The sequence below is a fragment of the Lissotriton vulgaris genome, chromosome 1_1, assembly GCF_964263255.1.
Source record: "Lissotriton vulgaris chromosome 1_1, aLisVul1.2, whole genome shotgun sequence".
Lineage (NCBI taxonomy): Eukaryota > Metazoa > Chordata > Amphibia > Caudata > Salamandridae > Lissotriton > Lissotriton vulgaris.
Window position 1 is genome coordinate 210071558 of NC_141685.1, and position 14958 is coordinate 210086515.

The 14958-nt window shown below is 53.1% G+C and overlaps 1 protein-coding gene across 2 annotated transcripts in view; it reads right to left on the bottom strand.

Annotated features, from left to right (window-relative positions):
• ELOVL1 (ELOVL fatty acid elongase 1) overlaps positions 1 to 14958 on the bottom strand; it is a 136261-nt gene that overhangs the window by 48887 nt on the left and 72416 nt on the right. For both annotated transcript variants that reach the window (XM_086952190.1, XM_086952189.1), the window contains exons 3-4: positions 1889 to 2079; positions 34 to 114 (exon numbers count right to left, since the gene is read on the bottom strand). In XM_086952190.1, coding sequence (XP_086808316.1) covers positions 34 to 114; positions 1889 to 2079 — 272 coding nt within the window. The remainder of the gene's footprint in view (positions 1 to 33; positions 115 to 1888; positions 2080 to 14958) is intronic.

Consider the following 14958-nt stretch of genomic DNA (forward strand, 5'->3'; position numbering starts at 1 on the left):
AGCACTCACTCGCCCCTACTGGCGCACACTTACCCGCAGAGCCATGGGGGAGTCGGACGTGTCCACGGGGTCGCACTTCCAGGTGTAGCCGGTAAGCCACCCGGACATCAGGAACTGGGGAGAAATAAACAGAGTGTGAGAAGGAACAAATTAAGCAATGAGAAGCGAAAGCCCTGTGTGATCAGGTGGGTTGGAGTCTGGATATGAGGGGGTGGGGTTAGGGGCAGAGACCCCCTGCGACACTTGCTGGGGACACTGGAGAGGAGAGCCTTGAGTGGTGGTGCATAGGTCTGCCCTCTGCCCTGGCTGGGAGTTAAGAGGGCGGAGCTTTCTGGATGGCAAAGGGTCTGGTGCGGCACAGGACCCCCCCTCCCCCACCCCCCAAACTCTGGGGTGGGCGAGTCCTGGATATTGTATTGTATTTGCATTTATATAGCACTTACTACCCCTGATGAAGCGTCAAAGCGCTTTTTCGGCAAGTAGCACGCTACTCAGAGACCCATAGAGGATTAGTGTTTAATTAGTATAGTTAAACATGCAAGTACATTTTAAGTGGTGGATAGGGTAGTGAGTTATTTGGATTTGCAGTGATAGCATATGATGCAGAAGCCCCCCCTTGCGGCACATTAAGCCTCTCTCAGACTGGGTGGAATCGTCATCGTGGCACCTGAGACGTGGGCGCGCCTCCCTCGCTTTCTTCAAGTGCCACTTTCTTTTCAGTTTTATTTATTTATTTTTATCCATACGCTCCATGCCTTCAGGACACGCACGATGGCTGTCAGACGGACACGGACGCACTACTGTCTCCACTCGGCCTCAAACAGCTGTGATCGGAGGCAGGTCCGTCCCAGAGAGCAGCGGACAGACCGGAGGAACCGGTTCACCCCTCCCCGGGTGAGGCGCGGTCCCGGGGCAGGGAAAGCGGCGCGCACACAGAGCCAGGGGTTCACTAAGGGTGGCCCACCAAGGCATCATGGGACGGGGGGGAACTTTACTTGTTCCCGTGAGAACTCTAGCAGGGCCAACTCTAGACCTACCCAGGGGTCAGGGGATTCACGCACCAGACTATATTCATACCTAGGGATAAAGGGGTTCACGCACCTGGGGTCAGGGGGTTCACGCACCAGACTATATTCATACCTAGGGATAAAGGGGTTCACGCACCAGGGGTCAGAAGGTTCACGCACCAGACGGTAAACCTAACCTGGGGTCAGGGGGATAACACACCAGATTGTAAACCTAACCTGGGGTCAGGAGGTTCACGCTCCAGGGGTCAGGGGGTTCATGCACCAGGTTGTACCGAACCTGGGGTCAGGGGGTTCATGCACCAGACTAAGCTCAACCTGGGGTCAGGAGGTTCATGCACCAGACTGTAAACCTAACCTGGGGTCGGGGGGGGGGGGGGGGGGGGGGGGAACAGGTGAGCCAAAGCCACAGAAATTGGCCGGCTTTCACACACCAACGCCTTGGGCATGTCATTCTCAGCAGAAAAAACTACCAGTGTAATCCAACTTCACGCATACCCACTGCCCTGGCACCCCTCTCCCAGTTCACGCATGCCCACTGCCCTGGCACCCCTCTACCAGTTCACGCATGCCCACTGCCCTGGCACCCCTCTCCCAGTTCACGCATGCCCACTGCCCTGGCACCCCTCTCCCAGTTCACGCATGCCCACTGCCCTGGCACCCCTCTCCCAGTTCACGCATACCCACTGCCCTGGCACCCCTCTCCCAGTTCACGCATGCCCACTGCCCTGGCACCCCTCTCCCAGTTCACGCATGCCCACTGCCCTGGCATTGAACTGAAGGGGTTTCCCAGCTCTCAGCAGCCAGGATGAGGTAAGTGGGGACCCCCTCGGAGCACGCCCGTCCACCCTCACACAGCTCACCTCGTACACGATGAAGGCCGACAGCGCCACGAGGCTGAAGTTGTAGATGACCAGCAGAGGTTTCAGGTCGAAGGGTTTCTTGTTGGCCATGAGACGCGGACCCAACCACAGCACGAAGAAGATGTACCCAAGGAGGATGCTGAGGGGCAGCAACGCGCCCTGCATGAGAGGGTAGTGGTACACGCGGGGGTCTGCAGGGATAAGAACAACACAGTGTGAGAGAGCAGTGGTACACTCAAGGAGACCATATAACACAGTAAGAGCGGCGGTACACTCAAGGAGACCATAGAACACAGTATGAGAGAGCAATGGTACACTCAAGGAGACCAGAGAACACAGTAAGAGAGCGGTGGTACACTCAAGGAGACCATAGAACACAGTATGAGAGAGCAATGGTACACTCAAGGAGACCATTGAACACAGTAAGAGCGGCGGTACACTGAAGGAGACCATAGAACACAGTAAGAGCGGCGGTACACTCAAGGAGACCATAGAACACAGTAAGAGCGGCGGTACACTCAAGGAGACCATAGAACACAGTATGGGAGAGCGATGGTACACTCAAGGAGACCATAGAACACAGTAAGAGCGGCGGTACACTCAAGGAGACCATAGAACACAGTAGGAGAGAGCAATGGTACACTCAAGGAGACCAGAGAACACAGTAAGAGCGGTGGTACACTCAAGGAGACCATTGAACACAGTAAGAGCGGCGGTACACTCAAGGAGACCATAGAACACAGTATGAGAGAGCAATGGTACACTCAAGGAGACCAGAGAACACAGTAAGAGAGCGGTGGTACACTCAAGGAGACCATTGAACACAGTAAGAGCGGCGGTACACTCAAGGAGACCATAGAACACAGTATGAGAGAGCAATGGTACACTCAAGGAGACCATTGAACACAGTAAGAGCGGCGGTACACTCAAGGAGACCACAGAACACAGTATGAGAGAGCGGTGGTACATTCAAGGAGACCATAGAACACAGTAAGAGCGGCGGTACACTCAAGGAGACCATTGAACACAGTAAGAGCGGCGGTACACTCAAGGAGACCATAGAACACAGTATGAGAGAGCAATGGTACACTCAAGGAGACCAGAGAACACAGTAAGAGAGCGGTGGTACACTCAAGGAGACAGAACACAGTATGGGAGAGCGGTGGTACATTCAAGGAGACCATAGAACACAGTAAGAGCGGTGGTACACTCAAGGAGACCATAGAATACAGTATGAGAGAGCAGTGGTACACTCAAGGAGACAGAACACAGTATGGGAGAGCGGTGGTACATTCAAGGAGACCATAGAACACAGTAAGAGCGGCGGTACACTGAAGGAGACCATAGAACACAGTAAGAGAGCGGCAGTACACTCATGGAGACCAGAGAACACAGTATGGGAGAGTGGTGGTACACACAAGGAGACCATAGAACACAGTAAGAGCGGCGGTACACTCAAGGAGACCATAGAACACAGTAAGAGAGCGGTGGTACCCTTGAGGAGACTACAGAACACAGCCATCACCTTTTTGTGTGTTGTATATGACATCACAAAATGAGACAGAACACCCAGGGGCAGCAGACACAAGGAAGTCCTACACAACAGAGAGGGGCTGTATGTCCAAGCCGCTGCAGGGAGTCCTGAAGTGCTAGGCCATGGAGGGGGTTTTAGACCCAGGGGCCTGTAGTGTTAAGGAAGCGCCACACCATTGTTGGGCAGAGAGCCCAGGAGGTTCTGAAGAGACAAGGAAGCGCTACAACACAATAGTCAGTCGCCCCAGAGGTCTAGCCAGACAAGGACCCGGCATTCCATGCATGAGTGGTTCGGTTGGAGCGAGGGCTGTTCCAGAGATAGGAGACTTGGATTTGTACATTTTATCCAAATACATGGTCGTCCCACACAGGGTTAGGCAATTATCTCAGGCTACACAGACCCTCATTCTCCTGGACCTCTCTGCAGCTTTGGACACCGCCTCCCAACCTATCCTCATTCAACACCTACACATCATCAGGATCCACGGACCCGCACTCCGCTGGATCTCCTCCTTCCTGAGCAGAGGTACACAGTCAGTCAGTTTGATTCCCTACAGCTCTAGACACCCATGGCCTTCATCTGCGGAGTTCCACGAGGATCCTCCCAAAGTTGATCCTCTTCAGCATTTACATAATCCCTCTGGCCAGCATCACCCGCTCTCACATCAATGTTCTCTACTCTGCAGACAGCACACAACTCATTCTCCCTCTCACTGACATGCCAGCCAACATCTGGAAAACGTTCCCAGCCTGCACGACTGAAATCACCGGCTGGATGAAGCTGAAAATGAACAAGACCAAACGTGTGATCTTCAGGGGGACACCTGGTGGCCCACAGAGCCAGGACCCACGCTATAAACCTTGGGATTGCCACAGACTGCAAACTCGGCATAGCTGCCCAAGTCAACGCCATCAATGTCTCATGCTTCCACACTCTGAAGATGGAGAGGCAGATTTTCAAATGATTCCCAAACAGCACCCGGAAAACCATCATGTACACACTCAATAGTAGCAAACTGGACTACGGAAACACCCGCTATGTCGGGACCAACAAGCAACTCAATAGAAGGCTGCAAACCATTCAGAACTCTGCAGCCATAATCCCTCTCAACCTAAACCGCAGCACTAACCTCACACCATACCTCAAGAAGTGCCATTGGCTCCCCACACACAAACGAGCAAAAGTCAAAGTCCTCACCCAACTATCAAGGCACTACATAACAATGGCCCAGCATACCCCAACAACCGCACCCGCTTATACAAATCATCCAGACACCACTGCTTGGCCAGACTCCTACTGGAATACATCACACACTGACAGAGAACCAGATCAGGCAGTCGAGCCACCCGACATCGCTTCTACGGCATGGAATGATCTGCTGGTGCACGTTGAGCATTACAGCGAACAAAGTGTTACAGCAAACAAATGATGGACGGAATGCTGACAATGCAAACATTCTCCCCCAGTCAAAAGATCGGGGTCAAATCTATTGTTCTTTTGCCCACTACGCCACCCCAGTTTGGACCCAGTCATATGCAAATCATTCTTCACCCTGTGCCCCATGGGTACAGTCCAGACCGAACTGCCAGACCAGGTCCTCCCTGGACATAAACAAGCATCCTGGAACCGGTTTCAGGGTATGTCAACCTTCTTCAGCCAGGCTAGCTTGAATACACGTCGAGTAGCCTTGTCGCTTCCTGAATTCCACAAGAAGCTAAAGCAGGCTGTTTGTGTAGTCTCACTAGGCCCCGGGCATGGCTAGACCCACAGCTGCTCAGCGCCTGGATAACCTCAGGTGATACTTACAAAATCAACACAAGCACAGCTCTGTCCCTAGCTCAGCTTTGGTGGAAGTCGAGGCAAAGTCCTGCTGGCTAATACAAGCCAGAGCTTACAAGAAAGGATAAAAGCACTAAATCCTGTTATTCCACTGCAAGAATATTCCTCAGAAAATGTTCAAAGCTGCGACGTAAGTGTGAGCCCCAGTCATTCGCCTACAGTTTGGGACGCCCCTACAAGTCGGTCACCCATTTTTTAGCGTCACATGGTGCTTCCATGATGGGTCATCAACAGTACTGGTGGGCGGTGGTCGATCCAACATCCCTACATCAAGCCCCCAAGCCTGTGTCCACCCACCCCACCTTCCGTTAGTAACTAGCTTTCCCACAATGCACCACAACTTACTTTGTCAACTTGAAAAATCAACCCAACAAGCACTGAAAACATTTTTAGGCCATCCAGCTGCTTCATGCATATCACTTAATACCAAAGCCGTAGTACAGGGCGAGGTGGCCCCTACCCACCCCCACGAAAGATGGCAACTTGCAACGCCTTACAGCTCGCTCACCAAAACACAAACACACAACCAACTATACAAGCATCACAACTGGCATGGCAATGGCAAGTGCTCACCTCCCTAAATTGAGATCAACTGTTAGAGTTAATACCTACACAAGCAAACACCTCCAGGACTCCAAATGGAAGAGATGCTCCCTGTGAACCGATAGCAATCCTCCCACAAAACAGAAAAGGAGACATTACACAAGCCAGACCCAGCGATCCCTCGCCTCAGCGACAACGGTGAAAGAGAGACCCCAATACTTCATGGGCAAACACCGGCTGCACACAAGGCCACACTAAAGGTAGAGAGGTTCAGTACAAGTGACTCTGCATCCTCCAGCAGCCCTTTAAGGATGCAGCAGACAACAGCTTCCCTACACAACCAACCTCAGGGGGGCGGGGTCACATACTCCCTGAATCCAAACATTTATTGAGGTAAATGACTTATGCTGGTGGGGGCGGAGTCACCAGTGACCTATGCATTGGAGGACTGACCAATGAAACTGAGCGACAGCAAAGCAGAGGCATGGCACCCCAACTCGGGCAACCAGCTCGGCAACCTACAGAGCTCAACCCTTCATGATTGGTGAACCGCAGGCTTTCCTCCGCCAGGCTCTTTAAGCCAATGGCTTGAAACTTTGTTAATCACATCTTGACCCTGCTCAGTACAGTATTCATCTGTCACCTAATGCTATTGGCTATTTCGCGCGCACCCATCTGCCTCCACTCACCCGTTCAAGTGCTTGCACTGAAATGCACGAGGAACTACTTTACACCGTATCCCTCCGTCAACTCCTGCTGGCTCTACCCCAGTTCACTGCTCTATTGTGGTAATGCAAATAAATACAGACCTACTGGCTACACCAATGCTGGTCTTTGTCTACATGCCCCAACAAAAGCCCCTACCTCCCTCAATTGGCCACAGAGCACTTTCGTCCAAGCTACTCGAGTCGTCCAACTGGGCCATGGGTTTGGCCAAGCTCACACCTGCTCCGTGCCAGGATACCCTCTTAGGTGGCAGTGTACGCTACAAATCCTTATAGCGGGTCATACATTAGACCTACTGTTCTCCAAATATTGAGACCATCATAATCATGGAGGTGATTTATTCTCCTTAAATGAACTGATCACTACCTGATCACCTTTTCGGTTACGTTCCGTAATGAATTTTTTTTTATTTAGCAGACGGTCCCTTAAGGCCCAACAAATCCTGGAGGACTTAAGCAGAGCAAACCTTTGCTTTTTCATTTTATTTTTTCTTTGAAAGATGCTGCCTTGCCCCTCTCTAATCAGATTGAATCATTTAACACGGCTATTGTCACTTCTTTGGATATTTGTGCCGCGTTGAATATTAATACATCGATATGAGCTCCCCTTCAGAAAAATGGTATTCGAGGGAATTGAGATCAATATAAAGAAAGTGCAAAAACCTCAAACAAAACTGGAGGGCCTCAAAAGATATCAGACCATATAAAATATAAAATAGAGCAAAAATTGTATTACAAGGCCTTGAAAAGAGCCAAGAAGGACTACTACATTCACTGAATCAAAGAGAATAGTAGTTCCTCAAAAGAATTATTTGAAATTGTAAAGGAACTTGCTCAGCCCACGTGCCAGTCTCAGTCCACTCCCCACAGAGGCCTATTGTGAGGAAATTAGGATCTTTTTATGCGCAAAATATATACATTGTTCGAGAGCCCAGCCTCTCTTTCTGATCTGGTACAGGTCATCTTTGCTCCATTCCCGGATCAAAAACACTGGTAGTACAGTTGACGAGGTAAGTTGAAGTCTGGTTCGCCATTTGACCCTTGCCTTCACTTCATTTGCTCCAAATTATCTTCGTCTTAAGGTCGCCATTTTCCTCAAATCTTTGATTAATCCTTGGGAGAAGGGACATATCCAAAGATCTGGAAGGAAGCCTTACTAGAACTTCCAGCAAACAAAACATGCATTGATGTGTCAATTATTTCGAAATACTGATCCCTCTCCTTCCTTTTAGGTCTAAATTTATAAAAAATGAGTAAATCGATAGACTAATTTACTGGAAACCAACAGTTTGCTGGATCCTTTCCAGAAGGGTTTCTGAGCGAATAACAGCACCGATCCGCACTTCTGGCAGCGCTGGAGGACATCAGGCCAGTAGGTGTCCAGGACGGGCCGCAGCCTTGATCCCACTTGACCTGTCTGCAGCTTTTGACACGGTCTGTCAGGCTTCTGATTGGCAGGCTTCACGGGATTGGCTCACATTCTCAAGTCAACTGGTGAAGAGCTACTTTTTATCGAGTAGAACGCAAAAAAGTGCAGCCGGGTGCCTACAGGTCCCGTTCCTTTATTTCTAATTGTGGAGTCCCCCAAGGCTCCTCGCTGAGCCCCATTCTTTTAACGTTTATGTAGCTCCATTGGCAAATATCATTGGAACTGTGGCTTTGAGGTTGCGTCTTACGCAGAGGATACCCAGTTAATGATATCACCCTGGAGGATCACGAGAGTTGTTGAAACCTACGGCTTGCCTCGCCGAAGACGCAGGATGGATGACGAAGCCCAGCTTAAAACTCAACGCTGAGAAGACAGACCCTACTGCCCGGCAGAACACATCTGGCCTGGGATGCCGCTTGGTGGCCTGAGACATTAGGGGAGACGCCCTTGCCAAAGAATTCGAAAAAAAAAAAAACCTCTGGGTCATTACTGATGACCAACCTTCCATGAAGAGTGTGTCAGGGCTACATGCGGTACATGCTTCGGCACTATAAAGCTGCTGCGAAGAACGTTCAAATGGATTCCAACAGCCAGGCGAAAACCCATAGCCATGGCTCTCATAACAAGTAGGCAATGCCTTATTTGTAGGCATGGCCGACTATCTTTTTACAAGATTGCAGGTTATCCAAAACGCAGCAGCCAGGCTAGTATGTAAGACGTAGAGGTTGGGCTCTGCTCCAGAGTTCGTAGCCGCTTTGCATTGGATGCCTGTGCGCAAGCGAGCCAGTTTCAAACTCATGCTAAGGTCAAAGCTCTTCACAATAAAGGCCCCGAGACCCTGCAGGCCAGGGAGGAATGTTATAAACCCTCGCGTGACCCGAGCTCTCGCAGTACGGTCCAAGCATATAAGGAAACTGCAATCAGGTGGCCGACCTTTCCTGTGCTTAGCCGCTGCTCAGAAGTATTCCTTACCTTTGGAGATTTCTCATTGAGAACCATACCAAATTTAGGAAGGAGTTGAAAACCGTTTTCACGGTTAACGGGCGTTTTAGGGCACTTCTTCAGTGTATTCTCTCAGTGGTTAGTTGAGGCAACTACCTAGCGCCATGATATCCCCTTGGGGAGAAGAGTTGTGCTTTAGAAACGAATAGTTAAATCAACATAAACAAAACAAGCCAACGTAGCAGAAACCTAACAAAGCCAACATAAACAAAACTAAGTCTTCTCCCAGATTCACAAACTATTGAGCAAACAAATTGCGCAAACAACCTGCAAAAAATGGACTGGACAATAAAACTGGTCCTAGAAGGGGGGAGGGGGTCAGGTGACGTCAGGTGTTGCAGGCAGGTACAGGAGGTACTATGAACAGAATTCTTAAGAAATATTCAGCGGTATTGCTTAAATATGCTATTTATAACGCCAGCCGTATTTGGCCTTCTCCATACAGAGCTCTACGCTCGTGTCCTCGAGAGGCCATGCAGAGACGAAAGAGCCGCGCGCAGCAGGTAACAGGTGTGAGGTACAAATTACGTCATCCCGAGAGGCCAATCAGAGCGGAGCGCGCGAGCCTGCGCTCCCTCGAGGACCGCCAGCAGCGGGAAGAGCAGCATGGCGCAGAAAAGCACAAGAGGTCCCCGAGCACAGCACAGTGCACAGAGGCTCCGAGTGTCACCAGGCCCACTGCTGACGTGTGCTGGGGGGGGACGGCACAAGACACCGGGGTTCTGGGGGTACAGTGTGTAAAGTAAACTGGTTCCTGTGCACCAGAGGCACGGATTACCACACTACCACTGTCGGCGTGTGCTGGGGGTGCAAAGACGGTATAGGACAAAACGCCGGGGGTGGGGTGCAGTGTGCAAAGTCATCTGGTTCCTGTGCACCAGAGGCACTGGACATTACCACACCCCCACTAGTGACGTGTACTGGGGTGCAAGACGGCATAGCACAAGACATCAATGCCTGGGATGTGGGGAGGGGCTATTGAGCACAAAGACTATTGGCTCCTGTGCACCAGAGGTAATAAATATTACAAACACAGGTGGCGTGCGCTGGGGGTGCAAGACGGCATAGCACAAGACATGGGGAGCAATGTGCGTGTGTGTGCTGGCAGATGGGAACAGTGTGCAAAGCCAATTGGTTCCTCTGCATGAGGCACTAAATATTGCCACACCTCACAAGCGACGTGTGCAAGATTGCACACCGTGCTTCCCCCAGCACCTTGTGCTGTGCAAAGTCAACTTGTTCCTGTGCACCGGAGGCAGTAAATATAAATAAGCGCCTACTCCTCAGCAACCCAAAGCGCCTACTCCTCAGCAACCCCAATACATATTGATCAGCAATCATAGTAGTTATTCATAAGGCATCGCATGATTTGCCCGGTCTTTATTAATGTTTGTCCTTCAACAAAGTTCGTTTAATAATTCAGTATATTAAGTATACTTTATATGTAACTATTTTTACAGCCTTGATCAAGTCAAATAGTTAACAAGCATTGGAAATGCAATAGGGCTCGCATTAGGAAAGTTTGAGCTATTGGTGTTATAAATGAAATATTTTTATTTATGTGTTTTTTTTTAAAATAGCTAAATTAATAGCTTTATCATTTACAATGCCAATAGTTATAACTTTCGCAAATGTGACACCTATAGCATTTGCAATGCAACATGTTTTGTATTTACGTGACTTAGATGTATTGATATTACAAATAACAATGGCTTTTAATTTTTTTAAATAATTAATACTTAATTATTTATTTAATTTGTAATGGCAATAGCTTAAACTTTTGTAAATAACATTTGTGAAGATTATGTTCAGTGTTTTTTATTGTGACGAAAATCCAAGAACAGAAGTGAAATATTAACATCTTTTTGTGATTTGTAATAAAGCGTGAAAGCTTGAAAAATTGAAAGAACATATTTGAACCAGTGATGCTGTGGTTGCGCTGAGTGGTGTGTGCATTGGTGGAGCTGTGTGGTGAGTGCATCGCTGGAGCTGTGTAGGTGGAGCTGTGTGGTGGGTGGAGCTGTGTGGTGGGTGCATCAGTGGAGCTGTGTGGTGGGTGCATCGGTGGAGCTGTGTGGTGGGTGCATCGGTGGAGCTGTGTGGTGGGTGCATCGGTGGAGCTGTGTGGTGGGTGCATCGGTGGAGCTGTGTGGTGGGTGCATCGGTGGAGCTGTGGTGTCTGCATCGCTGGAGCTGTGTAGGTGGAGCTGTGTGGTGGGTGCATCGGTGGAGCTGTGTGGTGGGTGCATCGGTGGAGCTGTGTGGTGGTTGCATCGGTGGAGCTGTGTAGGTAGATCTGTGTGGTGGGTGCATCGGTGGAGCTGTGTCGGTGGAGCTGTGTGGTGGGTGCATCGGTTGAGTTGGGTGGTGGGTGCATCGGTGGAGCTGTGTGGTGGCTGCATCGGTGGAGCTGTGTGGTGGCTGCATCGGTGGAGCTGTGTGGTGGCTGCATCGGTGGAGCTGTGTGGTGGCTGCATCGGTGGAGCTGTGTGGTGGCTGCATCGGTGGAGCTGTGTGGTGGCTGCATCGGTGGAGCTGTGTGGTGGCTGCATCGGTGGAGCTGTGTGGTGGCTGCATCGGTGGAGCTGTGTGGTGGCTGCATCGGTGGAGCTGTGTGGTGGGTGCATCGGTGGAGCTGTGTGGTGGGTGCGTCGGTGGAGCTGTGTGGTGAGTGCATCGCTGGAGCTGTGTAGGTGGAGCTGTGTGGTGGGTGGAGCTGTGTGGTGGGTGCATCAGTGGAGCTGTGTGGTGGGTGCATCGGTGGAGCTGTGTGGTGGGTGCATCGGTGGAGCTGTGTGGTGGGTGCATCGGTGGAGCTGTGTGGTGGGTGCATCGGTGGAGCTGTGTGGTGGGTGCATCGGTGGAGCTGTGTGGTGGGTGCATCGGTGGAGCTGTGGTGTCTGCATCGCTGGAGCTGTGTAGGTGGAGCTGTGTGGTGGGTGCATCGGTGGAGCTGTGTGGTGGGTGCATCGGTGGAGCTGTGTGGTGGTTGCATCGGTGGAGCTGTGTAGGTAGATCTGTGTGGTGGGTGCATCGGTGGAGCTGTGTCGGTGGAGCTGTGTGGTGGGTGCATCGGTTGAGTTGGGTGGTGGGTGCATCGGTGGAGCTGGGTGGTGGGTGCATCGGTGGAGCTGTGTGGTGGCTGCATCGGTGGAGCTGTGTGGTGGCTGCATCGGTGGAGCTGTGTGGTGGCTGCATCGGTGGAGCTGTGTGGTGGCTGCATCGGTGGAGCTGTGTGGTGGCTGCATCGGTGGAGCTGTGTGGTGGCTGCATCGGTGGAGCTCTGTGGTGGCTGCATCGGTGGAGCTGTGTGGTGGCTGCATCGGTGGAGCTGTGTGGTGGCTGCATCGGTGGAGCTGTGTGGTGGCTGCATCGGTGGAGCTGTGTCGGTGGAGCTGTGTGGTGGCTGCATCGCTGGAGCTGTGTGATGGGTGCATCGCTGCAGCTGTGTAAGTGGAGCTGTGTGGTGGGTGCATCGGTGGAGCTGTGTGGTGGGTGCATCGGTGGAGATGTGTGGTGGGTGCATCAGTGGAGATGTGTCGGTGGAGCTGTGTGGTGGGTGCATCGGTGGAGCTGTGTCGGTGGAGCTGTGTGGTGGGTGCATCGGTGGAGCTGTGTGGTGGGTGCGTCGGTGGAGCTGTGTCGGTGGAGCTGTGTGGTGGGTGCATCGGTGGAGCTGTGTGGTGGGTGCATCGGTGGAGCTGTGTGGTGGGTGCATCGGTGGAGCTGTGTGGTGGGTGCATCGGTGGAGCTGTGTGGTGGGTGCATCGGTGGAGCTGTGTGGTGGGTGCATCGGTGGAGCTGTGTGGTGGGTGCATCGGTGGAGCTGTGTGGTGGGTGCATCGGTGGAGCTGTGTGGTGGGTGCATCGGTGGAGCTGTGTGGTGTCTGCATCGGTGGAGCTGAGTGGTGGGTGCATCGGTGGAGCTGTGTCGGTGGAGCTGTGTGGTGGGTGCATCGGTGGAGTTGGGTGGTGGGTGCATCGGTGGAGCTGTGTCGGAGCTGTGTGGTGGGTGCATCAGTGGAGCTGTGTGGTGGGTGCATCAGTGGAGCTGTGTGGTGGGTGCATCAGTGGAGCTGTGTAGGTGGAGCTGTTTGGTGGGTGCGTCGGTGGAGCTGTGTCGGTGGAGCTGTGTGGTGGGTGCATCGGTGGAGTTGGGTGGTGGGTGCATCGGTGGAGTTGGGTGGTGGGTGCATCGGTGGAGCTGTGTGGTGGGTGCATCGGTGGAGCTGGGTGGTGGGTGCATCGGTGGAGCTGGGTGGTGGGTGCATCGGTGGAGCTGGGTGGTGGGTGCATCGGTGGAGCTGGGTGGTGGGTGCATCGGTGGAGCTGGGTGGTGGGTGCATCGGTGGAGCTGGGTGGTGGGTGCATCGGTGGAGCTGTGTGGTGGCTGCATCGGTGGAGCTGTGTGGTGGCTGCATCGGTGGAGCTGTGTCGGTGGAGCTGTGTGGTGGCTGCATCGCTGGAGCTGTGTGATGGGTGCATCGCTGCAGCTGTGTAAGTGGAGCTGTGTGGTGGGTGCATCGGTGGAGCTGTGTGGTGGGTGCATCGGTGGAGATGTGTGGTGGGTGCATCGGTGGAGATGTGTCGGTGGAGCTGTGTGGTGGGTGCATCGGTGGAGCTGTGTCGGTGGAGCTGTGTGGTGGGTGCATCGGTGGAGCTGTGTGGTGGGTGCATCGGTGGAGCTGTGTGGTGGGTGCGTCGGTGGAGCTGTGTCGGTGGAGCTGTGTGGTGGATGCATCGGTGGAGCTGTGTGGTGGGTGCATCGGTGGAGCTGTGTGGTGGGTGCATCGGTGGAGCTGTGTGGTGGGTGCATCGGTGGAGCTGTGTGGTGGGTGCATCGGTGGAGCTGTGTGGTGGGTGCATCGGTGGAGCTGTGTGGTGGGTGCATCGGTGGAGCTGTGTGGTGGGTGCATCGGTGGAGCTGTGTGGTGTCTGCATCGGTGGAGCTGTGTGGTGGGTGCATCGGTGGAGCTGTGTCGGTGGAGCTGTGTGGTGGGTGCATCGGTGGAGTTGGGTGGTGGGTGCATCGGTGGAGCTGTGTCGGAGCTGTGTGGTGGGTGCATCAGTGGAGCTGTGTGGTGGGTGCATCAGTGGAGCTGTGTGGTGGGTGCATCAGTGGAGCTGTGTAGGTGGAGCTGTTTGGTGGGTGCGTCGGTGGAGCTGTGTCGGTGGAGCTGTGTGGTGGGTGCATCGGTGGAGTTGGGTGGTGGGTGCATCGGTGGAGTTGGGTGGTGGGTGCATCGGTGGAGCTGTGTGGTGGGTGCATCGGTGGAGCTGGGTGGTGGGTGCATCGGTGGAGCTGGGTGGTGGGTGCATCGGTGGAGCTGGGTGGTGGGTGCATCGGTGGAGCTGGGTGGTGGGTGCATCGGTGGAGCTGGGTGGTGGGTGCATCGGTGGAGCTGGGTGGTGGGTGCATCGGTGGAGCTGGGTGGTGGGTGCATCGGTGGAGCTGGGTGGTGGGTGCATCGGTGGAGCTGTGTGGTGGGTGCATCGGTGGAGCTGTGTGGTGGGTGCATCGGTGGAGCTGTGTGGTGGGTGCATCGGTGGAGCTGTGTGGTGGGTGCATCGGTGAAGCTTAGTGGATGCATTGGTGGAGCTGTGTGGTGGGTGCATTGGTGGAGCTTAGTTGGAGCATCGATGGAGCTGGGTGGTGGGTGCATCTGTGGAGCTGTGTGGTGGGTGCATCGGTGGAGCTGTGTGGTGGGTGCATCGGTGGAGCTGTGTGGTGGGTGCATTGGTGGAGCTTAGTGGATGCATTGGTGGAGCTGTGTGGTGGGTGCATTGGTGGAGCTTAGTTGGAGCATCGATGGAGCTGGGTGGTGGGTGCATCTGTGGAGCTGGGTGGTGGGTGCATCTGTGGAGCTGGGTGGTGGGTGCTGGGTGGTGGGTGCATCTGTGGAGCTGTGTGGTGGGTACATCGGTGAAGCTTAGTGGATGCATTGGTGGAGCTGTGTGGTGGGTGCATTGGTGGAGCTTAGTTGGAGCATCGATGGAG